This window comes from Caloenas nicobarica, chromosome 35 (genome assembly GCF_036013445.1).
Source record: "Caloenas nicobarica isolate bCalNic1 chromosome 35, bCalNic1.hap1, whole genome shotgun sequence".
Lineage (NCBI taxonomy): Eukaryota > Metazoa > Chordata > Aves > Columbiformes > Columbidae > Caloenas > Caloenas nicobarica.
This window is the reverse complement of record NC_088279.1, coordinates 1,171,584-1,196,712: the sequence shown is the minus strand read 5'-3', so window position 1 is coordinate 1,196,712 and position 25,129 is coordinate 1,171,584. Positions and strand designations below refer to the sequence as shown.

At 64.5% G+C, this 25,129-nt stretch overlaps 4 protein-coding genes across 4 annotated transcripts in view; 2 read left to right on the top strand and 2 right to left on the bottom strand.

The window, feature by feature from the left end:
• The first annotated feature begins 156 nt into the window (after nt 1-156).
• On the top strand, nt 157-2,337 carry RPP21 (ribonuclease P/MRP subunit p21). Its single transcript, XM_065654744.1, has 5 exons — nt 157-237; nt 1,134-1,225; nt 1,314-1,396; nt 1,945-2,049; nt 2,198-2,337. The coding sequence occupies exons 1-5, from the start codon at nt 181-183 to the stop codon at nt 2,224-2,226; spliced, it is 366 nt and encodes a 121-aa protein (XP_065510816.1). The 5' UTR covers nt 157-180; the 3' UTR covers nt 2,227-2,337.
• On the bottom strand, nt 2,326-8,246 carry GNL1 (G protein nucleolar 1 (putative)). Its single transcript, XM_065654743.1, has 11 exons — nt 8,171-8,246; nt 7,842-8,087; nt 6,664-6,812; nt 6,515-6,586; nt 6,187-6,379; nt 6,002-6,100; nt 4,965-5,147; nt 3,500-3,678; nt 2,911-3,058; nt 2,695-2,835; nt 2,326-2,607 (listed from the first exon to the last, which is right to left on the bottom strand). Exons 1-11 carry the CDS (start codon nt 8,244-8,246, stop codon nt 2,390-2,392), a joined length of 1,704 nt encoding a protein of 567 aa, XP_065510815.1. The 3' UTR covers nt 2,326-2,389.
• A 337-nt stretch (nt 8,247-8,583) lies between these two features.
• Nucleotides 8,584-17,212, top strand: ABCF1 (ATP binding cassette subfamily F member 1). The gene is made up of 26 exons (XM_065654868.1): nt 8,584-8,689; nt 9,773-9,819; nt 9,900-9,983; nt 10,832-10,964; nt 11,136-11,170; nt 11,391-11,495; nt 11,594-11,659; nt 11,743-11,793; nt 11,905-11,979; nt 12,065-12,139; nt 12,229-12,354; nt 12,777-12,877; nt 12,960-13,045; nt 13,149-13,288; nt 13,362-13,510; nt 13,576-13,659; nt 13,761-13,885; nt 13,964-14,076; nt 14,423-14,594; nt 14,811-14,885; nt 15,014-15,084; nt 15,356-15,388; nt 15,968-16,136; nt 16,700-16,764; nt 16,838-16,910; nt 16,994-17,212. The coding sequence occupies exons 1-26, from the start codon at nt 8,626-8,628 to the stop codon at nt 17,158-17,160; spliced, it is 2,484 nt and encodes an 827-aa protein (XP_065510940.1). The 5' UTR covers nt 8,584-8,625; the 3' UTR covers nt 17,161-17,212.
• A 1,532-nt stretch (nt 17,213-18,744) lies between these two features.
• The window catches only part of PPP1R10 (protein phosphatase 1 regulatory subunit 10), a 30,048-nt gene continuing 23,663 nt past the window's right edge, over nt 18,745-25,129 (bottom strand). Inside the window, 1 exon segment of the mRNA XM_065654869.1 lies at nt 18,745-19,114. Within this exon segment, the coding sequence (XP_065510941.1) occupies nt 19,005-19,114 (110 nt within the window). The 3' untranslated portion in view covers nt 18,745-19,004.

The following is a 25,129-nucleotide window of genomic DNA, read 5'->3' as shown; positions in this document are numbered from 1 at the left end:
CGCCGCGCCCAGCGCCGGAAGTGACGCCCAACGCCCGCGCCGGGAAGGGACGGGGTAGCCACGCCCCCCACTCCCACCCTTATATGGCGTGGAGGCCCCGCCCCCTCCAAGCGGAGCGCAGCCAATGGGAAGCGCTAGCCCCGCCCACCCCCGGGGGGCGTTGGCCAATCGGGGGGCGCCATGGCGGCGCCGGTGCGGGACCGCGAGGCGCTGCAGAGGCTCAACTTCCTGTTCCAGGTGGGACGTGGGGGGCTTGGGGGGCCCGGGGGGAGTTATAGGGGTCTGGGGGGTTTAGGGGTCCCGGGGGGTTGTAGGGATCCCGGGAGGGGTTTAGGGGTCCTGGGAGGGTTATAGGACCCCTATAACCCCCCCCCCGGGACCCCTATGGGGGGGTTTAGGCGTCCCGGGGGGGGATTATAGGGGTCCTAGGGGGTGGTTATAGGGGTCCCGGAACGGGGTTATAGGAGTCCGGGAGGGGAGGGGGCGTTTAGGGGGCCTGGGGGTGGGTGGGGGCCCCGAGGGGGTAATAGGGGTCCTGGGGTGGGGGGTTTAGGAGTCTCGAGGGGGTTATAGGGGCTCTGGGGGGGGGTTATAGGGGCCCTGGGCAGGGGGGTATAGAGGATACAGGAGATCTGGGAGGGGTTATGGGGGGTCCTGAGGGGGCTATGGGAGAGCTGGGGGTGCTAAAGGGTGATATGGGGGCTCTTGGGAGTCCCTGGAGAGGATATGGGGGGTCTGGGGGGGGCTATGGGGGGTCCTGAGGGGCCTAAAAGGGGATGGGGGGGTCCTAGGAGGGGCTATGGGGACCTGGGGGGACCTAGAATGGGGTACAGGGATGTCCTGAGAGGGGATATTGGGATCTCTGGAGGGTCCTGAGAGGATTATGGGGGTCCGGGGGGTACCCGGGAGGGGCTCTGGGGGCTCCTGGTGGGGCTAGAAGGGGCTATGAGGGTCCTGGGGCAGCCGAAAGTGGGATATGAGGGGTCCTGGGGGGGGGCAAGAGGGGATACTGGGGTCTGGCGAGGGTGCTCTGGGGTGCTCAGGGTTCCTGTGTGGCTGAGGGGGCTGCTCTGCGGTTTGGGGGGCTCTGAGAGGCAGCAGGGGGGGGTCAGCAGCTGTTCCCCCCCCCCCAGGCTGCGCACTGGGTGCTCCCCCACAGCCCCGCCCTGGCCCGGTTCTACTGCAGCACCCAGCGAGGGGCCGCGCGGCGCCTGGTCCTGCGCATGTGAGATGGGGAGGGGGCTGCCTGGGGAGGGGGGGGACCCTGGAGGACCCCCCCCCTCACATCTGTGTCCCCCCCTTGTCCCCCGCAGGGCCCCCTCAGTGAAGCGCGTTGTGTGTCGCCGCTGCTGCTCCCTGCTGCTGCCCGGGGCGGGGGGCTGCCTGCGCCTCAGGGGTGGGTCTGGGGGGTGTCACACCCCTGGGGGGCTGGGGACACACTGGAGGGGCATACAGGGTCCTGGGGGGGCGGGGAGAGGAGAGAGTTGGGGGCAAACACCCTCATGGGAGAGGGGGGAAGGAGCTGGCCCTGGTCACCTGTGTCCCCTTTGGGGTTTTAGGGAAACCCTGAGGAGGGGGCAGGATGAGAGAGCTGAGGGAGAGGGGGGAAAGAGCTGCTTTGGATGCCCGGGTCCCCCCTGGGGGTTTGGGGACACCCTGCAGGGAGCAGGGGACACTTTGGGGGAAGGATGAGAGAGCTTGGTGCAAACACCATCATGGGAGATGGGGGGAAAGAGCTGCTTTGGATGCCCGGGTCCCCCCTGGGGGTTTGGGGACACCCTGCAGGGAGCAGGGGACACTTTGGGGGAAGGATGAGAGAGCTTGGTGCAAACACCATCACGGGAGATGGGGGGAAAGAGCTGCCAAGATGCCTGGGTCGCCCCCCGGAGTGGGAGGGGTCTGGGGGGCAGGGGGCTGACCCGGATGCCGGGGTCCCTCCCGCAGGGCGGGGGCAGCCCCGAACCGTCCTGCGCTGCTGGAAGTGCGGGCGCAGCCGGCGGTACCTGTGCTGGATGGAGCTCCGCCCCCTCGGGCAGGACACGCCCACCGGTGAGAGAAGGGGCGGGGTCTGCAGGGAAGCACTGTGAGCAAGAGGCAGGGCCTGGAGAGGAAGGGGGCGTGGCCTGGCCATATTAGGGCTAAGAGGGGTGGGGCTAAGGGCTGTGGGTGGGGCAGTGCAGTAACATCACTCCCCCAGGCCCCGCCCCAGAGGACAGCCCAGCTTAAACCCTACCTGGCAACACAGTGGCAACATGACATCGGATTGGTCGCTGATGAGGGCGCCTCTAGCCAATCACAAAATACCAGCTGCGGAAATAAACCTTCCTTTATTCCATATGTGGTATCAGTGCGGTGGCCTCTGATTGGCCCAGCCCTCTGAGGGGCGGGACTAACACTCATCTTCTCCCAACACAGCAAAGGGGTTGAGGGGGGCGGTGCTTCTGGGGGGCGTGGCTTCCCCAGGCCCCGCCTCTTCCCCACTGTCAGACTCCTCCTCCTCCGAGCTTGACCCCTCCTCCCCGGGCGGGGCGGGGCCCCGGACGCCTGGGTCCCCCTGCTCCAGCAACTCCGCCAGCGCCGCCGTCTCTGGGTGAAGCTCCCACAGATCTGGGGGTGGGGAGGGGGGTGTGAGTGAGGGCGGGGCGGGGCAGGGCGTGGTCAGGGTGGGGCGTGGTCAGGGCGGGGCTCACCCACCTTTCTGGGCCGTGTACCCGGGGGGGCGCAGGCAGAGCCGCAGCCGCCCCTCGGCCGCCAGACGCAGGATGCTGTTGGCCGCCCGGTAAACGTCGTTCCGCGCCGCCCGCGCCGTCTTGTAGCCGCGTTTCTCTGCCCACGCTGGGGAGAAAACCCAAATAAAGTCAATTTTTAATTAAAAACGAAGGCGGTTTTCGATGAACCGACGTGAGGTACCTTCGCAGAGGTCCCAGGCGGTCCAGCCGGCAGCGTTGCTGGGGGGGCGCAGCTGCAGCAGGGCCGGCAGCGGGAGGCGGGCGGCCAGGAACCCCACGGCCGTGTAGGGCTCCTGCAGCTGCGAGATGGGGTACACGCCTGCCAGGACCTGGGGGGGCATGAGGGGGGTCAGCGCGGGCACTGGGGGGTTCACTGGGAGGCACCCGGTCTGTAGGAGGGGGACAGGACCCACCTGCAGAGCTGGGGGGCACAGGAGGGGAAGATGGGGGGAGACACACTGGGGGGTCAGCAGGGACAGGGGGGGTCAGTGGGGGCTCAGGGGACACAGGGGGTTCAGCAGGAGCTTGGGGGGTCAGCAGGGACCCACCTGCAGAGCCAAGGGAGCACAGGAAGGGAAGATAACGGAGTACACGGGGGGCAGTCAATGGGGACACAGGACGGGATGGGGGGGAGTCAGTGGGGACAGCGGGTCTCAGGGGGACCCACCTGCAGCTCTCGGGGGGCGTGGGAAGGGAAGATGAGGGGGAACACGAGGGGTTCAAGGGGACAGGGCAGCTTGGAAAGACATGGGGAGGTCAGTGGGACCCACCTGCAGCTCTGGGGGGGCACGGGAGGGAAAAACGAGTCCGGGGCAGTCGCAGAGGCGCACACGGGGGGTCAGGAAGTGGGTCTGGAAGTAGCGTGTGCGCCCGGGGGCGCGGGAGACACTGACGGCGCTGCGACCCACCAGCGCATTGATCACCGAGGACTTGCCGGCGTTGGGGAGGCCTGTGGGGGTTAGAAAGAGTCAGGACACATAGAATCCCAGAATGTCAGGGGTTGGAAGGGACCTCGAAAGCTCATCCAGTCCAATCCCCACACGGAAGCAGGAACACCCAGATGAGGTTACACAGGAAGGTGTCCAGGTGGGTTGGAATGTCTGCAGAGAAGGAGACTCCACAACCTCCCTGGGCAGCCTGGGCCAGGCTCTGCCACCCTCACTGGGAAGAAGTTTCTTCTCATATATAAGTGGAACCTTCAGTTTGCACCCATTGCCCCTTGTCCTACCACTGGTTGTCACCGAGAAGAGCCTGGCTCCGTCCTCCTGCTTTCCATATTTATAAGAATTAATGAGGTCACCCCTCAGTCTCCTCTTCTCCAGCTCAAGAGCCCCAGCTCCCTCAGCCTTTCCTTTGCAGGGAGATGCTCCACTCCCTTCAGCATCTTCGTGGCTGCGCTGGACTCTCTCCAGCAGTTCCCTGTCCTTCTGGAACTGAGGGAGCCAAAACTGGACACAATATTCCAGACGAGGTCTCACCGGGGCAGAGCAGAGAGGCAGGAGAACCTCTCTGACCTACTGACCACTCCCATTTTAATCCCAGGTGCCATTGGCCTTCCTGGCCACAAGGGCCCAGTGCTGGCTCATGGTCACCCTGCTGTCCCCAGGACCCCCAGCTCCCTTTCCCCAACACGCCAACTTATACTGGAACCTGGGGTTGTTCTTGCCCAGGTGCAAGACTCCACACTTGTTATATTTCATCAAATTTTTCCCCGCCTGGTTATCCAGCCTGTGCAGGTCTCGCTAGATGGCAGCACAGCCCCTTCTGGGAGCCGCGCCCACCCAGGACACGCCCCCAGCCCAACACTCCCTACCCACCCTTGGATCATTTGCCTCCACTGAACCACTGGGTGGGCAGGGACCCCCCCGCCTCGATGAGGCCCGACCCCGCTCCTCTCCACCTCTGCTCCTATTACTTAAACTCATCCCTGCATAAGCCCCACCCACCCATTTAAACCCCACCCCTTTATGAAGCCCCACCCCTTGTTAGCCCCTCCCCATTTAAACCCCACCCCCTTCGTGAAGCCCCATAAACCTCTTCCCCATTAAGCCCCACCCCTTGTTAGCCCCTCCCCTCAGTAAACTGCTTCCCCATTGAGCCCCTCCCATTAGCCCCACCCCCTCCCCATTAGGCCCTTCCCCACTTAAGCTCCACCCCCTCCCAGTTGGCCCCGCCCCCTCCCCAGATTAACCCCGCCCCTACCCGGCCCCGCCCACCACAAGCCCCGCCCCTCACCAACACAGCCCAGGGTGAGGACCCCCCCGCGGTAGCGCTGCCACTGCCGGGGGCCGCTCGCGGGGTCACTGTCACTGTCACCATCGCTGTCACCGGCCCCCGCCGTCTCCTGCCGCTGCTCTTCATCCTCCTCCTCCTCCTCCTCTGCCCGCTCCAGCCGCGCCCGCCAGCTGCTCAGGTCCACTGGGACACAATGGGGGTCACAGGGGGACATGGGGGACACTGGGAGGACCCCCAGGAGCCAACGAACCCCCTGGGACCCAGGGGACACCCAGTAACCATGGGGGACACCGGGTGGCACCCAGGGGATGCCCAGCACCCGGGGAAATCCCCCCGGACCCAAACGACACCCCCAACACCCAGGGACTCCCCTCCCAGCATCCAGGGGACACCCAGGGGACCCCAGGACCTAAGGGACCCCCCCAGCACCTGAGGGACACTCAGGGGACCCCCAGCACTTACGGGAACCCCCCCAGTGCCCAAGGGGAATCTCCCCAGCACCCAGGACCTAAGAGATCCTCCTGCAGCACCCAGGAACCACCCCCAACAGCCAGGAGACACCCAGGGGACCACCAGCACCCATGGGACACCCCGAGGACCCAAGGGGATCCCCTCAGTCCTGGCGTTCCCCCCCCAGCACTCAGGAGAACTCCCCATGCCCAGGGACCTCCTCAGCACCCAAGGGACCCCCAGCACCTACGGGACCCCCCAGCACCCAAGGGACACCCTCCAGCCCTGGTGTCCCTCCTCCCAACCACCCCCTCCTCCCAGGACCCCCAAACCCCCAAAACCTAATAGGAGAACCCCCCCAACACATACCCGCCCCCCCCAGCAGCCAGGAGACACCCACGAGACCCCCCCAGCACCCAAGGGACACCCCCCAGCCCTGGTGTCCCTCCTCCCAACCACCCCCCCCACTCCCTCCTCCCAGGACCCCCAAACCCCCACAAACCTAATAGGAGAACCCCAACACATACCCGCCTCCCCAGCACCCACAGGACCCCCCAGCACCCATGGGTGCCCCCCACCCCGCTCACCTTCCCCCCCCACGATGCTCTCACAGGCCTCCAGCAGCTGCCGCGGTCCCAGTGCCTGGCTCCAGCCACCCCCTCCCCGCCTGTGCCGCCGCTGCAGCCCTGGGGGAGCGACAGCGATAACAGTGTGTGTGTGGGGGGACACAGGACACCGGGGTGTCCCCCCCCAAGTCCCCCCGCATCCCTACCGGCCGGGGGGGCCCGCTGCGGCGCGGAGGTGAAGGGGACAACGCGGGCGGTGGGGACGCGGCGGCACAGGAGGTGGGTCCAGGCGGTGGCCACGGCGGGGGGGGCCAGGTCCACCTTGTTGAGGATGAGGACGAGCCCCTTGCCCAGCTCCTGCGTCACATGGGCGGCCAGCGCGGGGGGGACGTTCAGCACCTGGCGGGGGCACAGGAGGGGCACAAGGGAGACGGGGTGGGGCGGGGGGCACAAGGGAGGCACAGGGAGGGGCACAGTCACACCGCTGACCCCCTGCGTACCCCCCCCAGGTGTCCGTGTCCCCCCCACGCTCACCGGGTGTCGCGCGTCCGTGATGAGCAGCACGATGTCCGACATCTCCAGCACCCGCCAAAGCTGCCGCCAAGTCTGGGGAGGTTTGGGGGACACGCGGTGACGGCCTCGGCCTTCCCCCCGGGCCGTGTCCCCCCTCTGTCCCCTCTCACCTCCAGGTTGTGCTCAAACGGAGCCACGTCCCCCCCGTCCTGCGTGTCCAGGGCGCGCAGGAAGGTGCCGAACGCCGCCTCCTCCCGCACCCGCAGCTCCTCGGGGCTCATGGCGAAGCTCCAGGGTGGCCGGCGGGGAAAATCCAGCCCTGGGACCCCCCGGGGGGGCATTTACCACCCCCCGAAGGGCCGATTCTACCCCCCCCGGGAATATTTACCCCCTACAAGGGCCAATTCTCCCCCAACAAGCGGCCAATTTTTCCCCTGCTTGTACCTAATCACACCAATCACCCATTTTTATCTCTTTCATTCAACCCAATTTACCCATAATTTATTAATTACACCCTGTTCTAGGGGAACCTCCATTCTTAGCTGCCCCCCTCTGGCCCTGAATTACCCCCCATGGTGCTTCTCCCCCCTTTTTCTCCTCGCTTCACCCCCTTTTCCCCCTCCTTTTGCCCCCTTTTCCTTCTCCTTCCCCTCACCTTTTCCTCCTCCTTTTTTCCCCTAATTTTTCTCCTCTTTTGTCCTCGCTTTTCCCATAATTTTTCCCCCTTTTTCTCCTCATTTTTCCCCTCACTTCCCCCTCCATTCTTCTCGTTTTTCCTCTCATTTTTCCCCCCTTTTCCTCCTCGCTTTTCCCCTCGTTTTCCCCCTCTTTTTCTCATTTTTCTCCCTTTTTCTCCTCGTTGTTTCCCCCTTCTCCCCTCGGCTTTTTCTCCTCGTTTTCCCCCCCCATTTTCCTCCTCGCTTTTGCCCTCGTTTTCCCCCTCTTTTTCTCATTTTCCTCCCTTTTTCTCCTCGTTGTTTCCCCCTTTTCCCCCCTCATTTTCCTCCTCGCTTTTGCCCTCGTTTTCCCCCTCTTTTCCTCATTTTTCTCCCTTTTTCTCCTCGTTGTTTCCCCCTTCCCCCCCCGGCTTTTTCTCCTCGTTTTTCCCCCCTCATTTTCCTCCTCGCTTTTGCCCTCGTTTTCCCCCTCTTTTTCTCACTTTTCCTCCTCGTTTTCCCCAGCCCCCCATTTTCCTCCTCGCTTTTCCCCTCGTTTTTCCCCTCTTTTTCTCATTTTTCTCCCTTTTTCTCCTCGTTCCCCCCCCCCCCCCCCCATTTTCCTCCTCGCTTTCCCCCCCCGCCTTTTTCTCATTTCCCCCTTTTTTCTCCTCGTCGCCCCCGCCCCTCACCGGGCCCGTAGACGGTGTCGGGATCCAGCTCCAGCGCGGCCTCGGGCAGCGGCTCCAGCAGCTCCTCCTGCGCCCGGCGCCGCCGCCGCGCCAGCGCCTCGGCCCGCGGCCCCCCCAGCTGCAGCCGGAACCTGCCGGGGTCGTGGCGGCGGGGAGCGGGGGGCGCCGGCTCTCCCGGTTCGGCGGGGGCCGCGTCGCCGCCGCGCTCCCGGCTCCCGCTGCCGGAGTCCGGCGCTGCGGGGGCATCTGCGGGCGGGGAGCGGGGCGGGGGGTCAGAGCCCGAGCGGCCGCCGGCTGCCGCCGGGCCGCCCCCGGCCGCCCCCGCTCACCGCTCCGCTTCCGTTCGCGCCGGTCGCGGAGCTGCTGCTTCTTCCTCTTCGCGCTGAACGGCCGCTTGCGGGGCATGACGGGAGAGTCACGTGGCGGGGGCGCGGCCAATAGGAGCGGGGAAGGCGGGGTGAGGGGGCGGGACGGACGGGCGGGAGAGCCAATGGTGGGGGAAAAGTGGCCTGGCGGGGAGGGACGAACCGCGGGGAGCCAATGGGAGGGCAAGTTACCTCAGAGAGGGGGAGGGACGAACCCGCAAGAGCCAATAGAATGAGAGATCACCTCGGAGCGTGAGGCGGGGAGGAGGAATCAACAGAAAAGGGGCGGGGCGAGCCGGCTCCACCCAAAAAAGGACCCAATCGGAAGCGGCGGCGGACCGGAAGCGAGGGCCCGGCGGGGGCGGCGCTCTAGGCGCGTCTCTGTGTCCGCGCAGGCGCAGTGCAGGCGGCGCCCGGCCATGCCGAAGGGAGCGCGGCCGGCGGCCAAGCAGGAGGAATGGCGGGGGGAGGACGAGGGGCAGGGTGAGCCCGGCGGGGGCAACGGGGGGTGCGGGACACCCGGGGAGGGGCGGGCGGGGGCTGGGAGGCTGGGAGGGGGCGGGGCCCGGACGCCTGGGTCCCCTGGGGGATGGTGAGGCCTGGGGCGGGGGGACAGCCGGACGCCTGGGTCCCCTGGGGGCGGGGGGTTTAACCCTTTTTGGGGGGGGGATCAACACCTGGGGGGGGAATTGACCCTTGAAGGGAGGAATCCTTTGTGGGGGGAATTAAACCCCTTTTGGGGGTGGAATTAAACCCGTTTGGGGGTGGAATTAAACCCTTTTGGGGGGGATTAAACCCTTTTTGGGGGGGGAATTAAACCCTCTTGGAGGAGGAATTAAACCCTTTTGGGGAAGAATTAAACCGTCTGGGGGAGAATTAAACCCTTTTGGCGAGGAATTAAACCCTTTTGGGGAGGAATTAAGCCCTTTTGGGGGGGAATTAAACCCTTTTGGGGGGAATTAAACCCTTTAGGGGAAGAATTAAACCGTTTGGGGGAGAATTAAACTCTTTGAGGGGGGAATTAATCCCTTTAGGGGGGGAATTAAGCCGTTTGGGGGAGAATTAAACCCTTTGGCAGGGAAATTAAACTCTTTGAGGGAGTAGTTAAACCCTTTACGGGGGGAATTAAACCCTTTGCGGGGGGAGAATCAACCCCTTAGAGGGGAATTAAACCATTCAGGGGGGGAATTAAACCCTTTGGGGGGGAATTAACCCTTTGGGATGGGGAATCAACCGCTTGGGGGGGAATTGACCCTTGAGGGATCAACCCTTTAGGGGGGAATTAAACCCTTTTAGGGGAAAATTAAACCCTTTGATGGGAGCATCAATCCTTTGGGGGGGAAATTGAACCGTTTGTGGGGGGAATTGCCCCTTTGAGGGGATGAATTAAGCCTTTGGGGGGTCTGGAGTCCCTTGGGGTGGGGCCGGCCCCGGACGCCTGGGTCCCTCGGGGCCGCGTGGGGCGGGTGTGGCCGGACGCCTGGGTCCCTCAGGGCTGCGTGGGGCGGGCGGGGCCGGGGTGTGGCCGGACGCCTGGGTCCAGTCCCGGCTGCCCGCCCCCCCCAGCCCAGCCGGTGAGGAAAGGGAAGCGGGACCGGCGCGGCAAGAAATCGGTGAGTGCCGTGACCCCTGACCTCTGACCTCCGACCCCGGAGCCCAACTCCTGACCCCGCCTTTTGCCCCCCGCATCCAGTTCTTCGAGGAGTTGGCGGAGGAGGAGAAATCGGCCCCCGCCGAGGCCCCCCCGCCCGCTGGGACGGAGGCGCCGCCACAGCAGGTTCGTCAGGGGCTGCGCTAACGAGGGGGCGCGGCTAAAGGAGTGGGGCTAAAGGGGGTGGGGCTAAAGGGGATGGGGCTGGGGGTGTGGCTAAAGGTAGCTGGGGGTGTGGCTAAAGGGGGTGGGGCTGGGGTGGGGCTAAAGGGGGAGTGGCTAAAGGGGAGTGGGGGTGTGGCTAAAGGTAACTAGGGGGTGGGGCTAAAGGGGGTGGGGCTGAGGGGTGTGGCTAAAGGTAACGGGGGTGGGGCTAAAGGGGGAGTGGCTAAAGGGGGTGGGGCTAAAGGGGGTGGGGCTAAAGGGGAGTGGGGGTGTGGCTAAAGGGGGTGGGGGCGGGGCTAAAGGGGGTGGGGCTGAGGGGTGTGGCTAAAGGTAACTAGAGGGTGGGGCTAAAGGGGGTGTGGCTAAAGGGGGTGGGGCTGAGGGGTGTGGCTAAAGGTAACTAGGGGGTGGGGCTAAAGGGGGTGGCTAAAGGGGGTGGGGCTGAGATGTGTGGCTAAAGGGGGTGGGGCTAAAGGGGGAGTGGCTAAAGGAGAGTGGGGGTGGGGGTAAAGGGGGTGGGGGTGGGGCTGAGGGGTGTGGCTAAAGAGGGAGTGGCTAAAGGGGAGTGGGGGTGGGGGTAAAGGGGGTGGGGGTGTGGCTAAAGAGGGTGGGCTAAAGGGCATGTGGCTAAAAAGCATGGGGATGGGGTGTCACTAAATGTGGGGCTGGGGGGGTGGCTAAAGGGGGTGGGGATGGGGTGTCGCTAAACTGTGGGGCTGGGGGGCCGGGGCTTGGACGTGGGGGAGAAGAGCAGGGTAATAAATGGGGTAATTAATAAGGGTTTTAATGAGGTTCTGCCCCCTCCCCAGGCCTCCCGGCGGAAGCGAGACCGGCGGAAAGAGCGGCGGCGGGCGGAGGCGGAGCCTGAGGACGAGGAGGCGGAGCTGAGCCGGCGCCTGCAGGAGCTGGCGGCCGCCGGCAGCGACGAGGAGGAGGAGGAAGGTGAGATTTTGGGGGGGGTGTCCAGTAGCACCCCCCACCTCTGGGAGCAGCGAGTCCGCCCAGGCCAGAGCGTCCCTACCAGGAAGTGCCAGGCTGGGGGCGCTCCAGGCTGTGGCTGACCTGAGGCTCTATGGTCACTCACTAACCGCCCCCCCCACGTCTGCCCCACAGCTCCGGCCCCCAGGAAAGGGGGGAGGAGGAGGAAGGTGAGCAAATGGCGGGGCGGGAGGGTCCCCAAAATATCCTTGTAGCGGCTTTGAGGGGTTAGGGGATCTAAATGTGGGGAGAAGTTGGAAAACGGGAGAGGAGAAGAGCAGAAGAGCCAGAATCTGGGCGGGGGGAGAGTAAAACTGGCACCTCCTGGAATCTGGGGGTGGGGGGGACACCCTGGAATTGGGGTCCCCATGTCCCCCAACACCCCTGCAGGGCGGTAACGTCTTTGCGGCGCTGAGCCGGGAGCAGAGCGAGGAGGAGGAGGAGGAGGAGCGGAGGGACGAAGGCTCGCGGCCCGCCAAGGGCAAAGGCAAAAAGGTGGGGGGGACTCAGCTGAGACGGGGCGGGGGGCACCCCAAAAGCATTAGGGGAGGGGCCCGGACGCTTGGGTCCCTTTCTCCGATGGCTCTGGGCAGGAGGAAGAGGAGGGTGAGAAGAAGAGGAAGAGCCGCAGGAACGAGAAACCCAAGGGGAAGCGGCAGGTGAAGGGGGGTGGGTCGGGGATTTGGGAGGGGGAGTCTCCAAATCTGGGGGTCTCACCCTGCTGTTTCCCACCCCCGGCCAGGGAAAAGCCCCCAGTGAGGACGAGGCCGAAGGCTCTGATGACAACACAAAGGTGGGGGCGGGGCAAACCCGGACGCCTGGGTCCTTTTTTGTGGGGATGGAGGTGCTGACCCCCCCCAAGTTTTGCATCCCTTCCCCAAATCGTGTTGCTCTCTTCTCCCAGAACAAATTCACGGCCCTGCGCGATGATGAGGAGGAGGAGGACGAGGCCGAAGAGCCCCGGAAGGGCAGCGAGCCCGTGAGTCCCTCAGTGGGAAGGGGAGGGGTGGCCGCCGGACGCCTGGGTCCCCTGCGGCTGACCGGGGGGGGCGTCCCCATCACAGGAGGAGGAGGAGGCGACGAAGGCCGAGCCCGACGCCCGCGTCAGCAAAAAGGAGAAGAAGAAGATGAAGAAGCAGGTAAGAGGGGGCGGAGCCTCACCCGAAAGGGGCGTGGCTTGCCGCTGGGCGTGGCTGACCACACCCCGTTTGGCTCCGCCCCCCCCCAGATGGAGTACGAGCGGCAAGTGGCCACCATGAAGGCGGCGGCAGCCGCGGGCGAGAACGACTTCTCGGTGTCGCAGGCCGAGCTCTCCTCACGCCAGGCCATGCTGGAGAACGCCTCCGACATCAAGGTGACCCCCAAAACCCCACGATTCACCCCGATTCGCCACAAAACCGGCTGGGTGATAACTGCCTCCCCCCCATCCTGGTGAGGTGGTATCACCCGTGCCCCCCCTGTACCAGACACTTGGTACCTTCCATTCCCGAGTGGGCTGCACCATTACACTGCAAAATGGGGGGGGTCGTACCATTGTATTGGGGAAAGGGGGGGCTGGGGTGCGCCATTGGGAAAGGGGGGAGGCGGGTCGTACCGTCGAGCTTAAAATCGGGGTGAACCAGTTCATACCATTGCAGTGGGGAAACCGGGTCGTACCATTATAGCAGGGGAAAGCCATAACCGGGCTGTACCACCGCGTTGGAGAAAAAGGGTGCTGCGCTTTAGGGGGGGTTCAGGGTTTTGGGGGGTTTCCTGACCCCCCCGTCCCGCTCGCAGCTGGAGAAGTTCAGCATCTCCGCCCATGGGAAGGACCTTTATGTCAACGCCGACCTCTACATCGTAGCCGGGCGCCGCTACGGCCTCGTGGGACCCAACGGGTGGGTGTTCCCCACTCTGGGGGGATTTTGGGGGTGTCCTGATCCCTTCAAAAATAACGCTTAAGCTCCTATTTGCCACCAGGAAGGGAAAGACGACGCTGCTGAAACACATCGCGAACCGGGCGCTGAGCATCCCCCCCAACATCGATGTGCTGCTCTGCGAACAAGGTAGGTCTGGGGGGGCCCCTGGCGATCCGGACCCCCCCAAAACACCTGAAAGCCCCCCCAAAAACCCCCGCTTTCCCCCCAAACCCACCGTCCTGTCCCGCAGAGGTGGTGGCGGACGAGACGCCGGCCGTGCAGGCCGTTCTGCGTGCCGACACCAAGCGGCTGCGGCTGCTGGAGGAGGAGAAGCGGCTGCAGGCGCTGCTGGACGGGGGCGACGATGCGGCCGCCGAGCGCCTGGAGAAGGTTCGGGGGACACGCGGGGACATCGGGGACCCCCTGGGACCCCCGGATCTAACCCTAAACCCCCCCCGCGCAGGTGTACGAGGAGCTTCGGGCCATCGGGGCGGCCGCGGCCGAGGCCAAAGCGCGGCGGATTTTGGCCGGTTTGGGGTTTAACCCCGAAATGCAGAACAGGGCAACCAGGAAATTCTCCGGCGGGTGGCGGATGAGGGTGTCCCTGGCGCGGTGAGTGACGCGGGGGGGACGCCGGGGGGCGGCAGGACCCGCCGGTGACACCGGTGTCACCTCAGGGCCCTGTTCATGGAGCCGACGCTGCTGATGTTGGACGAACCCACCAACCACCTCGACCTCAACGCCGTCATCTGGCTCAACAAGTGAGGATGCAGGGGGAGGGGGGACAAAGGACAAAGCGGGGGGGCTGGGGGTGTCCCCAAAGCCGCGGCGTCCCCTCAACTTACCCCCCAAACGCCCCCAGTTACCTGCAGAGCTGGAAGAAGACGCTGCTGGTCGTGTCGCACGACCAAGGGTTCCTGGACGACGTCTGCACCGACATCATCCACCTGGACGCCCAGCGCCTCTTCTACTACCGCGGCAACTACAGTGCGTGGTGTGGGGGCTAATTAGGACTGTCGGGGCGATTAGCGGGCTGTTAATGACCCTGCGGCGTCCTCCCCGCAGTGACTTTCAAGAAGATGTACCAGCAGAAGCAGAAGGAGCTGCTCAAGCAGTTCGAGAAACAGGAGAAGAAGCTCCGCGACCTCAAGGCCGGCGGCAAGTCCACGAAGCAGGCGGTAAGGGGAGATCCCTCGGGATCCGTTGCTGTGGGATCTGCTCCTGTGGCATCTAACTCCCCCCCAGCGTCTTTGGGTTCCCCTGTGACCCCCCAGACCCCCATCCTGGGCACCCCCATCCCTCCTCGTGACCCCCCCGTCCCTCCTGGATGCGGCAGAAGGGATCAACTGCAGGGATCTAGAGGGATCTGGAGGGCTGGTTGCCCACAGGGGGGTTATTGGGGCCGCTATCCCCCAGGTGTTGGAACCCCCGGGTCCCTCGCAGGGATCTGGCGATGAGGCGGGGGGGGTTGGAGCTCAGCGGATCCTGGAGTGGATCCCTGAGCAGATCCCGCGGGTCCCGCAGGAGAAGCAGACAAAGGAGGCGCTGACGCGGAAGCAGCAGAAGTGCCGGCGCCGGACGGCGGCCGAGGAGGCGAACGAGGCGCCCGAACTGCTGAAGCGGCCGCGCGAATACACCGTGCGGTTCACCTTCCCCAACCCGCCCCCGCTCAGCCCCCCCGTGCTCGGCCTGCACGGTACGGGGGGGTCCGGGGGGGTTTGGGAGGATTCTGTGTGGCTGGGGGCGCAGATTGGAGAAGCTGTGGGGCACTCTGGGGGGAAATTTGTGGCACTGAGGGGGTGTTAAGGGGTAACTTGGGGTGCGCAGGGGGGTACGAGGCTCTGAGGAGCCTTGGGGGGCACCAGGGGGTATTTGGGGTGTCCCCCCCCCTCACCTGCACCCTCGTTTCCAGGCGTGGATTTCGGGTACGAGGGGCAGGAGTTGCTGTTCCGCAACCTGGACTTTGGCATCGACATGGACTCGCGGGGTGAGGCCCCCCAAAAATACCCCGGGGCAGAGGGGGGGGCCCAAAATACCGGGGCGGGGGGGGCTTGGGAGACCCTACAATAACACGGGTTGCCAGGGTCGCCCCTTTTTGTTTTGTCCTCCCCCCAGTTTGCATCGTGGGCCCCAACGGCGTGGGGAAGAGCACGTTGCTGCAGCTGCTCACCGGGCAGCTCACGCCGGTACGGACACCCCAAAAAACGGGGGTACAGCCCCAAAATGGGGGGGGGGGTACAGCCTCAAAATGAGGGGGGCACAGGGAGGGTGGAGGGAGTTAGTCTGGGTGGGTCCTCTGGGTTTTGGGGTTCCTTTCCCTGGGAAATGGGGGGTGACCGAGGGGTGACCCGACAATGACACCCTGGGGGGGGTCTGGAGAGTTTTGGGGGCTCGTGGCGGGGGGGAATGTGTTGAATTTTTTGGGGTGTTCCCCCCTAAACGTGTCTCTTGTTGCAGATCCGGGGGCAGATGCGCAGGAACCACCGGCTGGTGAGGGGGCGGGGCCTCTGTGAGGGGCGGGGCTTCCGAAGGGGGCGTGGCCTGTGAGGGGTGGGGTCTCTAGAAGGGGTGTGGCCTGAGAAGGGGCGGGGTCTCTAGAAGGGGGTGTGGCCTGTGAGGAGGCGGGGTCTCTGCAGGGGGTGTGGCCTGTGAAAGGGGCGGGGTCTCTGAAGGGGGCGTGGCCTGTGAAAGGGGCGGGGTGTCTGCAGGGGGCGTGGCCTGTGAAAGGGGTGGGGTCTCTAGAAGGGGGTGTGGCCTGTGAGGGGGCGGGGTCTCTAGAAATGGGTGTGGCCTGTGAGGGGGCGGGGTCTCTAGAAGGGGGCGTGGCCTGTGAAGGGGCGGGGTGTCTGAAGGGGTGTGGCCTGTTGGGGCGTGGCTGCTCTCTGGGGGCGTGGCTTCCCGCTGGGGGGGGGCGTGGCCTCACAAGCACCTTCCCCCCCAGGCTGTTCCATTCCAGCAAGGCGGGGGGAGGTTGATCCCAGGTGTTTCCCGCGGGTGTGGCCTTTGGGTGTGTCCCACGGGCGTGTCCTGACGCCCCTTTTTTTAAACACCCCCCCCCCCCCCCCGCAGAAAGTGGGGTTCTTCAACCAGCAGGCGGCCGAGCAGCTGCGGCTGGAGGAGACGGCGGCCGAGTACCTGCAGCGGAACTTCAACCTGCCGCACCAGGACGCCCGCAAGTGCCTGGGCCGGTTCGGGCTGGAGGGACACGCGCACACGCTGCAGATCGCCAAGCTGTCCGGTGGGCGGGGCCAGCGGAACGGGGGTGGAGCCTGTGGAAAGGGGACGGGGCCTGCAGGAAGGGGGTGGAGCCTGGGGAAAGGGGGCGGAGCCAGGAGACAGGGGGTGGAGCCTGGGGAAAGGGGGTGGAGCCTGTGGAAAGGGGACAGGGCCTGCAGGAAGGGGGTGGAGCCTGGGGAAAGGGGGCGGAGCCAGGAGACAGGGGGTGGAGCCTGGGGAAAGGGGGTGGAGATGAGGGAAGGGGGCGGGGCCTGGGGAAAGGGGGTGGAGCCTGGGATATAGGAGGTGGAGCTGGGGAAAGGGGTGGGGGCAGAAGGAAAGGGGGTGGAGCCTGGAGACAAGGGGTGGAGCCTGGAGACAAGGGGCAGAGCCTGGAGACAAGGGGCGGAGCCTGGGATAAAGGGGGTGGAGCCTGGAGACAAGGGGCGGAGCCGGGGCTGGTTGCTGTTGGGGCGGGGCCCGGCGGAGTGGGCGGGGCTAATGGGATTGACAGGGCTCTGTGGAGGGGGGGCGGAGCCTCTCAGGGGGCGGAGCTTCCAGCGCTAAGCCCCGCCCCTCTGGCAGGCGGGCAAAAGGCCCGGGTGGTGTTCGCCGAACTCGCCTGCCGGGAGCCCGACGTCCTCATCCTGGTGAGCGGGGCGGGGCCGGGGGCGGGGCCAGGGCTCCCGGACGCCTGGGTCCCTCACCCTCCCCCCACCCCAGGACGAACCCACCAACAACCTGGACATCGAATCCATCGACGCTTTGGCCGACGCCATCAACGACTATCGGGGCGGTGAGGCGGGGAAACGGGTGGGGCTTGGGGTGGGGGGGGTGACGTCACGGTGACGTCACGGTGACGTCACGGCCGCCTGGCAGCCGTCATTGTGGTGAGTCACGACGCGCGGCTGATCACCGAGACCGGCTGCCAGCTCTGGGTGGTGGAGGAGCAGGGGCTCAGCCAGATCGACGGCGACTTCGACGACTACAAGCGGGAGGTGCTGGAGGCGCTGGGGGAGGTCGTGGTGAACCGGCCCCGCGAGTGAGGGCGGCGGGGGGGGCGCCCCCTGCGCCGGGAATAAACAGCAAGTGGCGCAGCAGCGGCTGGAAAGTGCCTTTATTTGGGGGGTGCCGTCAGTAGGGTTCAGAGTGAACACACTTGGTACCCAAGTAAACGCCACCAGAGTGAACGCCAGCAGTTCAGTTCCAGAGTCAATCAATTGGTGCCCGAGTAAACACCATCAGTAGGTTCCAGAGTGAACACTAGTAGGTTCCAGAACAAACACCATCGGTAGGTTCCAGAACAAACACCATCAGTAGGTTCCAGAGTGAACACCAGTAGGTTCCAGAACAAACACCATCGGTAGGTTCCAGAGTGAACACCATCCCGTAGGTTGCAGAGCGAACACCAGTAGGTTCCAGAGCGAACACGTCGCACCCACCGCCACACCCAGCCAGTGACATTTTTATTTATTTTTTTTTTTTCTTTTTTTCCACCAGTTTATTATTAATGTACAAAATATACAAAAGGGGGAGGGGCAGGCGCGGGGCCCCCCCCCCCGGCCAAAGTTTTCACAGAAAACAGCGTCCGGCGCAGCCCCCCCCCCCAAAAACCCCCCTCCCCCCCCCCCCCCCGGCGGCGCAGCCCCGGGCGGCGGCGAGTGTGTGCGGGGGAGGGGCAACGGCCCCGGGCGCGGGGGGGGACGGGGGGAGAATTTGGGGACCCCCCCCCCAAGTCAGAGGTTTGGGGGGGGGTTGGCCCTGGGGGGGGGTGGGGGGCAAATAGGACCTGGGCTGGGGGGGGGGGCAGTTTTGGGCCTGGGGGGGTAATTACCCCATTCCTGACGCTGCTTTTCACCGGGGGGGGCGGGATTTAGACCCTGTTTTACCCCAGTGGGGCTTAACGCCCCCCCCCCAAACCGAGGGCTCTTGGCCCCGGAAAGGGGTAAATTTGGTGCCCCGGGGGAGGAATTTACACCCGGGTGGGGGGGGAATTGTAACCTGGCAGCAGCATTTTGACCCCGGGGGGGGTAAATTAGTGTGTGGGGGGGGCAGTTACACCCATCTGAGGGGTATTTACTTACTGCCCCATAGCGGGGTGTTTATCTGCTGCTGGGGGGGTCACGACACAACTCACCCCCCAGGAGGGCACTGGACCCCCGGGGGGTTATTCCTGCCCCACAGCTGGGATTTTTGCCGGGGGGGGGGGGGGGGCGGGGGGGGTTACACCCCCTTTTTAATTGGGGGGGGGGATTTCTGCCCCACAGGGGGGTATTTACACCCCACAACTCTTTACCCCCCGGTGGGTACTTTTGTGCCCCACATCTACCCCCCGCGGGGGGGGGGGGGTTTGCCCCTTGGGGGGATTTTTTTTGCCCCTTGGGGGGATTTTTTTGCCCCTTGGGGGGGGTTTTGCCCCATAACTGGATATTTATCCCCCCTGGTGTCTCTTTTCTCCCCCTCGGGTGGATATTTCAAACCCACAGGGGGGGGATTCCCCCCCCCCCAGCTCTCTATTTATTCCCCCCCCAGCTCTCTATTTATTCCCCCCCAGGTTTCTATTTCTTACCCCCCCAGGTCCATATTCATTTAACCCCCCCCAGCTGTATATTTACCCCCCAGCGCCTGTTTTCTTTCACCCCCACCGGGTGTTTATTTCTCCCCCCAAATCGCGTACAACTCACCCCCCCCGGGTGGCCGTTTAACCCCATAGGGGGGTATCTCCCCCCCCCGCCCCAATCAGGATTATTTGCCCCCCACCCCAAGGTGGTGGGGGGGTTAAGGGGGGGGGGGGTCGCTCCCCCAGCGCCGGCGGCGCCGCCGCGGCCTCACAGAAGCCATAGGGGGTGGGGGGCGCGGGGGGCCGGGGGGGTTTGTTTTGGGGGCGGCGCTAGGGCAGGGGGGGCCCGTTGACGCCGGGGTGGTAGAAGGCGCAGTTGTTCTCGTACCTGCAGCTGCCCTTCAGCATGAAATGGCGACAGACGGCGCGGCCGGACATGTCTGCGTGAGAGAAAAGGGAGGGGGGGGGCGCGTCAGGCCCCACGGCGGCCCCACGGCGGCCCCACGGCGGGGGGGGGGGGAGATGTGTGGGGTGAAGCGCGGGGTGGGGCGGGGGGGGCGCGGATTGGTTGGTTGGGGGGTTATTGGGGGGGGCGGGGGGCGGTTGTGGGGCTCCGGGCTCACGGCGGTTGAGGCTATGGGGCAGCGCTGGGGGGGGGGTGTGGGGCTGGGGGTGTGGGGCTGAGAGCCACGGCGCCCAGTCCTGCCCCATAGGACCTGGGTCCTGCCCCGCGGCGTCTGGTCCTGCCCCATAGGACCTGGGTCCTGCCCCACGGCATCTGGTCCTGCCCCAAAGGACCTGGATCCTGCCCCATAGGACCTGCATCCTGCTCTGTAGAGTCCTGGTCCTGCCCCATAGGACCTGGGTCCTGCCCCATAGGACCTGGATCCTGCCCCGCGGCGTCTGGCCCTGCCCCATAGGACCTGGGTCCTGCCCCATAGGACCTGGATCCTGCCCCGCAGCGTCTGGTCCTGCCCCATAGGACCTGCATCCTGCCCCATAGGACCTGCATCCTGCTCTGTAGAGTCCTGGTCCTGCCCCATAGGACCTGGATCCTGCCCCGCGGCGTCTTGTCTTGCCCCATAGAACCTGTATCCTGCCCCATAGGACCTGGGTCCTGCCCCACGGCGTCTGGTCCAGGCCTGTAGAACCTTAATCCCGCCCCACAGAGCCCCGGTCCTGCCCCATGGTGTCTAATTCTGCCCCACAGAACCTCGGTCCTGCCCCATAGAACCTCGACCCTGCCCCACAGAGTCCTGCTCCAGCCCCACAGCCAAGTGTGGGGCGCTGAGGCGGCTCCCAGCCCTGGGCCTGGCCTAGAACCGGGTTTAACTCCCAGCATGCCCTGCGGCCCCCCCCAAAGCCGGGTTTAACTCCCAGCATGCCCTGCGGCCCCCGCCCAAAGCCGGGTTTAACTCCCAGCATGCCCTGCGGCCCCCCCCAAAGCCGGGTTTAACTCCCAGCATGCCCTGCGGCCCCTCCCAAAGCCGGGTTTAACTCCCAGCATGCCCTGCGGCCCCCCCAAAGCCGGGTTTAACTCCCAGCATGCCCTGCGGCCCCTCCCAAAGCCGGGTTTAACTCCCAGCATGCCCTGCGGCCCCTCCCAAAGCCGGGTTTAACTCCCAGCAGGCCCTGCGGCTCCCGCCCAAAGCCGGGTTTAACTCCCAGCATGCCCTGCGGCCCCTCCCCAAAGCCGGTTTAATTCCCAGCATGCCCTGCGGCCCCTCCCAGAGCTGGTTTTAGCTGCCATCATGTCTTGCTGCCCCTCCTAACTCCCACCACGCCCTGCGGCCCGTCCTAGAACCGGTTCTAACTCCCACTGTGCCTCACTGTCCCTCCTAGAACCAGTTCTAACTCCATCACCTCCCTGCCGCTCCTGGAACTGGTTCTGAGCCCCTCATCTCCTGCGGCCTGTTTTAGAACTGGTTCTAACTCCATCACTCCCTGTGGCCCCTCCTAGAACCGGTTCTAACTCCCATTGTGCCCTGGGGCCTGTTCTGGAACCAGTTCTAATTCCATCGCTCCCTGCAGCCCCTCCTAGAACTGGTTCCAACTCCATCATCCCTTCTTGCCCCTCCTAGAACCGGTTCTAACGCCCTCGTCTCTGAACGGTCTCGCCCTCCTAGAACCGGTTCTAACGCCCTCCTGCCCCTTCTAGAACCGGTTCTAACGCCCTCCTGCCCCTCCTAGAACCGGTTCTAACGCCTCTCCTGCCCCTCCCAGAAACCGGTTCTAACTCCATCATTCCCTCCTGCCCCTCCTAAAACCGGCTCTAACTCCACCACTCCCTCCTAGAACCGGTTCTAACTCCACCCATCCCTCCCAGAACCGGTTCTAACTGGGTCACTCCCTCCTAGAACCGGCTCTAACTCCGCCACTCCCTCCTAGAACCGGCTCTAACTCCATCACTCCCTCCTGCCCCTGGTGGAACCGGTTCTAACTCCGTCACTCCCTCCTGGAACCGGTTCTAACTCCGTCACTCCCTCCTAGAACCGGTTCTAACTCCACCACTCCCTCCTAGAACCGGCTCTAACTCGTCAATCCCTCCTAGAACCAGTTCTAACTCCGCCACTCCCTCCTAGAACCGGTTCTAACTCACCACTCCCTCCTAGAACCGGCTCTAACTCGTCAATCCCTCCTAGAACCAGTTCTAACTCCACCACTCCCTCCTAGAACCGGTTCTAACTCCACCACTCCCTCCTAGAACCGGCTCTTAACTCCGTCACTCCCTCCTGCCCGTGGTGGAACCGGTTCTAACTCCACCACTCCCTCCTGCACCTCCTGGAACCGGTTCTAACTCCGTCACTGCCTCCTAGAACCGGCTCTAACTCCATCACTGCCTCCTAGAACCGGTTCTAACTGCGTCTTTCCCTCCTAGAACCGGCTATAACTCCATCACTCCCTCCTGCCCTGGTGGAACTGGTTCTAACTCCACCACTCCCTCCTGGAACCGGTTCTAACTCCGTCACTCCCTCACAGAACCGGTTCTAACTCCGTCACTCCTCACAGAACCGGTTCTAACTCCGTCACTGCCTCCTAGAACCGGTTCTAACTCCGTCACTGCCTCCTAGAACCGGTTCTAACTCCGTCACTCCCTTCTCCCCGTGTGGAACCGATTCTAACTCCACCACCCCCTCCGCCCTGGTGGAACCGGCTCTAACTCCGTCACTCCCTCCTGGAACGGCTCTAACTCCACCACTCCCTCCTAGAACCAGCTCTAACTGCGTCACTGCCTCCTAGAACTGGCTCTAACTCCACCACTCCCTCCTGCCCCTGGTGGAACCAGTTCTAACCCTGTCACTCCCTCCTAGAACCGGTTCTAACTCTGTCACTCCCTCCTAGAACTGGCTCTAACTCCACCACTCCCTCCTAGAACCAGTTCTAACTCCACCACTCCCTCCTGCCCTGTGGAACCGGTTCTAACCTGTCACTCCCTCCTAGAACCGGTTCTAACTCTGTCACTCCCTCCTAGAACCCGGCTCTAACTCCACCACTCCCTCCTGCCCCTCCTGGAACCGGTTCTAACTCCGTCGCTGCCTCCTAGAACCGGCTCTAACTCCATCACTGCCTCCTAGAACCGGTTCTAACTGCACCACTCCCTCCCAGAACCGGTTCTAACTGCGTCATTCCCTCCTAGAACCGGCTATAACTCCGTCACTCCCTCCTGCCCCTGGTGGAACCGGTTCTAACTCCACCACTCCCTCCTGGAACCAGTTCTAACTCCGTCAGTCCCTCCTAGAACCGGCTCTAACTCCACCACTCCCTCCTGCCCCTCCTGGAACCGGTTCTAACTCCATCACTCCCTCCTGGAACCAGTTCTAACTCCGTCACTGCCTCCTGGAACCGGTTCTAACTCCGTCACTGCCTCCTAGAACCGGTTCTAACTCCGTCACTGCCTCCTGGAACCGGTTCTAACTCCGTCACTGCCTCCTAGAACCGGTTCTAACTCCGTCACTGCCTCCTAGAACCAGTTCTAACTCCGTCACTCCCTCCTAGAACCGGTTCTAACTCTGTCACTCCCTCCTCCCCGTGGTGGAACCGGTTCTAACTCTACCACCCCCTCCTGCCCCTGGTGGAACCAGTTCTAACTCCGCCACTCCCTCCTGGAACCGGTTCTAACTCCGTCACTCCCTCCTAGAACCGGTTCTAACTCCGTCACTCCCTCCTAGAACCGGCTCTAACTCCACCACTCCCTCCTAGAACCGGTTCTAACTCCGCCACTCCCTCCTGCCCCTGGTGGAACCGGTTCTAACCCTGTCACTCCCTCCTAGAACCGGTTCTAACTCTGTCACTCCCTCCTAGAACCGGCTCTAACTCCACCACTCCCTCCTAGAACCGGTTCTAACTCCGCCACTCCCTCCTGCCCCTGGTGGAACCGGTTCTAACCCTGTCACTCCCTCCTAGAACCGGTTCTAACTCCGTCACTCCCTCCCAGAACCGGTTCTAACTCCGTCACTCCCTCCTGCCCCTGGTGGAACCGGTTCTAACCCTGTCACTCCCTCCTAGAACCGGTTCTAACTCCGTCACTCCCTCCTAGAACCGGTTCTAACTCCACCACTCCCTCCTAGAACCGGTTCTAACTCCGCCACTCCCTCCTGCCCCTGGTGGAACCGGTTCTAACCCTGTCACTCCCTCCTAGAACCGGTTCTAACTCCGTCACTCCCTCCCAGAACCGGTTCTAACTCCGTCACTCCCTCCTAGAACCGGCTCTAACTCAGTCACTGCCTCCTAGAACCGGTTCTAATTGCAACGGTCCCTCCTAGAACCGGTTCTAACTGCATCGCTCCCTCCTAGAACCGGCTCTAACTCCTCTGCTCCCTCCTAGAACCAGTTCTAACTCCACCACTCCCTCCTAGAACCAGCTCTAACTCTGTCACTCCCTCCTGGAACTGGCTCTAACTCAGTCACTGCCTCCTAGAACCGGTTCTAACTGCAACGCTCCCTCCTAGAACCGGTTCTAACTGCATCGCTCCCTCCTAGAACTGGCTCTAACTCCACCGCTCCCTCCTGCCCCTGGTGGAACCGGTTCTAACCCTGTCACTCCCTCCTAGAACTGGTTCTAACTCCGTCATTCCCTCCTAGAACCGACTCTAACTCCGTCACTCCCTCCTGCCCGTGGCGGAACCGGTTCTAACTCCACCACTCCCTCCTGCCCCTCCTGGAACCGGTTCTAACTCCGTCGCTGCCTCCTACAACCAGCTCTAACTCCATCACTGCCTCCTAGAACCGGTTCTAACTGCATCACTCCCTCCCAGAACCGGTTCTACCTGCGTCATTCCCTCCTAGAACCGGCTATAACTCCGTCACTCCCTCCTGCCCCTGGTGGAACAGGTTCTACCTCTGTCACTCCCTCCTGGAACCAGTTCTAACTCCGTCACTCCCTCCTAGAACCGATTCTAACTCCGCCACTCCCTCCTAGAACCAGCTCTAACTCCACCACTTCCTCCTGCCCCTCCTGGAACCGGTTCTAACTCCGTCACTGCCTCCTGCCCCTGGTGGAACCAGTTCTAACTCCACCACTCCCTCCTGGAACCGGTTCTAACTCCGTCACTGCCTCCTAGAACCGGTTCTAACTGCATCGCTCCCTCCTAGAACCGGTTCTACCTCTGTCACTGCCTCCTAGAACCGGTTCTAACTCCACCACTCCCTCCTGGAACCGGTTCTAACTCCGTCACTGCCTCCTAGAACCGGTTCTAACTGCATCGCTCCCTCCTAGAACCGGTTCTACCTCTGTCACTGCCTCCTAGAACCGGTTCTAACTCCGCCACTCCCTCCTAGAACCGGCTCTAAGTGCGTCGCTCCCTCCTGCCCCTGGCGGAACCGGTTCTAAGGCCGCGCCACCGCCCGGAGCCGGTGGCGCCCGGTGTGTCGGCCGCGGTGCCGAGCGCCCGTGGCCGCGGCGGGGGGGGGTGGCGGGGGGGGGTCTCAGAGCCCCATGGGGGGCCGGCGCCAGTCGGGGCCCCTCCCCCACGGCCCGGGGGGCGGCTCGAGCGGGGGGAGGGGGTGGTGCGGGGGGTGGGGCGGCTCCCCCCCTCCCCCCCTCCAGCGCGGCAGGAAGGGCGGCGGGGGCGGGGGGGGCGGGGGGGGCGGGGAGGGGGCGCCCACGGGCCCCTCCCAGGCGGGGCCGGGCCCCCCCCAGAGCCAGGGCCCCCCCCCGCATTTACCTCCAGCGTGGCCGCGGGGGTGCTCGCCGGGGTGGGCTCTGCCGTGGTCGCCGGGGGGGCCGCCCCCCCCCCGGGTGCCATTCGGGGGGCCCCCGCTGCGCCCCCCCCCGCCGCGGCACCGGTACGGGGGGGGTGGGGGGGGGTCGGCGCCGCTGCGGCCGCGGGGCCGGTGAAAGGGGCCCCCCCGCGCATCCCCCCGTGCTGGGGGGGGGGCCCCCCCCGCAGGGACCCCCCCCCCCCTTCCGCGGGCTCCCAAAAGTCGCCGCCGCCGCCGCCGCGCTGGGGGGGGGG

Coding starts and splice junctions, on each gene's coding strand:
- GNL1 (XM_065654743.1), bottom strand. CDS start 8,246: ATGCCCCGCAAGCGGCCGTTCAGCGCGAAGAGGAAGAAGCAGCAGCTC. Junction 3,059..3,499: donor GTGCCCCCCCAGAGCTGCAG/GTGGGTCCCACT, acceptor ATGCCCCCCCAG/GTCCTGGCAGGCGTGTACCC. Junction 2,836..2,910: donor CGCCTGGGACCTCTGCGAAG/GTACCTCACGTC, acceptor TTTTCTCCCCAG/CGTGGGCAGAGAAACGCGGC.
- RPP21 (XM_065654744.1), top strand. CDS start 181: ATGGCGGCGCCGGTGCGGGACCGCGAGGCGCTGCAGAGGCTCAACTTC. Junction 238..1,133: donor GGCTCAACTTCCTGTTCCAG/GTGGGACGTGGG, acceptor CCCCCCCCCCAG/GCTGCGCACTGGGTGCTCCC. Junction 1,397..1,944: donor GGGCTGCCTGCGCCTCAGGG/GTGGGTCTGGGG, acceptor TCCCTCCCGCAG/GGCGGGGGCAGCCCCGAACC.
- ABCF1 (XM_065654868.1), top strand. CDS start 8,626: ATGCCGAAGGGAGCGCGGCCGGCGGCCAAGCAGGAGGAATGGCGGGGG. Junction 11,660..11,742: donor AACCCAAGGGGAAGCGGCAG/GTGAAGGGGGGT, acceptor ACCCCCGGCCAG/GGAAAAGCCCCCAGTGAGGA. Junction 14,077..14,422: donor GCAAGTCCACGAAGCAGGCG/GTAAGGGGAGAT, acceptor CGGGTCCCGCAG/GAGAAGCAGACAAAGGAGGC.